Raw genomic sequence first — 1,150 nt, forward strand, 5'->3', positions numbered from 1 at the left:
ATCAGGGCACAACCCATGAAGATCCAAAATGTTACAAAACAGCTACATCCAAAATGTTACAATAAATGTTACTTGCTCTTAGAAATGTTTTTCACCCAAAACAAATGTTACCATAGACATCAACCAGATTCCATGTACTGAACAACAAAATCCTTGAAATAGATAAACCTATATTTCAATGTAGAAATACAAAAGTATTCTCAATAAACAAAAACAAACAAATTGGTCTCAAAATGTTTCAAGGAAGCCTGTGAGTTTGCAAACAAACATGTGCATGCTCAACAATTATTTCACTTCACTTGATTTGTCATCCAGTCACAGAGGCAGATATGTCAGTCATTGTCTCATAGACATTTTCCACTTCACATATTCCACACATAATTTCATAGACTTCAGACTTCCTTTTGTTGTTTTTCTCCAGGGTGTCCATCTTGTCTTTCACCTTTGGAGAGATTTTCAATATGAACGTTATTGAACACATTTTCACAATTGCTCAATTCCTTCTGTACATATACTGATGACCTGACTTCCACATTCACATATACTGACTTCCACATTCATATCTACACACTTCCACATTCACATATACTGACTTCCACATGTAATTTCAAGTATAATGTTCATATCATATTACCTACCTGATTTCTTTCCAGGACAATCCTTTTAGGCACAGCCTGCTGCCTCTTCTTCAGTAGCCATTTGTGGGGAGGCAGCTCATCTACTCTGATCTCACTTCCGAAGTTCTCCACATTTTTTCTTTTGCGACAAAAGAATACAATGGCTGAGATGGTGATGATCATCAGGAGGACAATGACTGTGACTGCTGCTGAAACTGCTACATTACTAACTGCTGATTTCAGTATGAGTGTTGCGGTGCATGTTTCAGAACCCACAAGGTTTTCAGCATTACAGACATAGGGACCCAATACATCTTCTCCGGTGATTGTTAAAAACAAGTCACCAGGGAGCATCTTTTCTCTGCTTTCCTTGGACCATGTGTACCACATTGGGGGGCTACCTTGACTGCCAATGCAACTGAGCACCACCGTCTGACCCATCTCAACCACAACCTCAGGGTTACACACAGGTTTGGTTGGCCTCTCCATTACATCCAGCCGAATGATGATGCTGCTGATTCCAGGAAGTTTTT

At 39.5% G+C, this 1,150-nt stretch overlaps 1 protein-coding gene across 1 annotated transcript; it reads right to left on the reverse strand.

The window, feature by feature from the left end:
• Positions 1-307: 307 nt before the first annotated feature.
• On the reverse strand, positions 308-1,145 carry LOC147819898 (coxsackievirus and adenovirus receptor homolog; the record flags this gene model as incomplete). The annotated part of the gene is made up of 2 exons (XM_087180189.1): positions 308-442; positions 639-1,145. Coding segments are annotated over 2 exons (642 nt in total), but the record flags the coding sequence as incomplete, so codon positions are not given.
• Between the last annotated feature and the right edge of the window lie 5 nt (positions 1,146-1,150).

This window comes from Seriola lalandi, unplaced genomic scaffold, assembly GCF_002814215.2.
Source record: "Seriola lalandi dorsalis isolate HSWRI2012SDOR001 ecotype SW California unplaced genomic scaffold, Sedor1 jcf7180002028385, whole genome shotgun sequence".
NCBI classification, from domain to species: domain Eukaryota; kingdom Metazoa; phylum Chordata; class Actinopteri; order Carangiformes; family Carangidae; genus Seriola; species Seriola lalandi.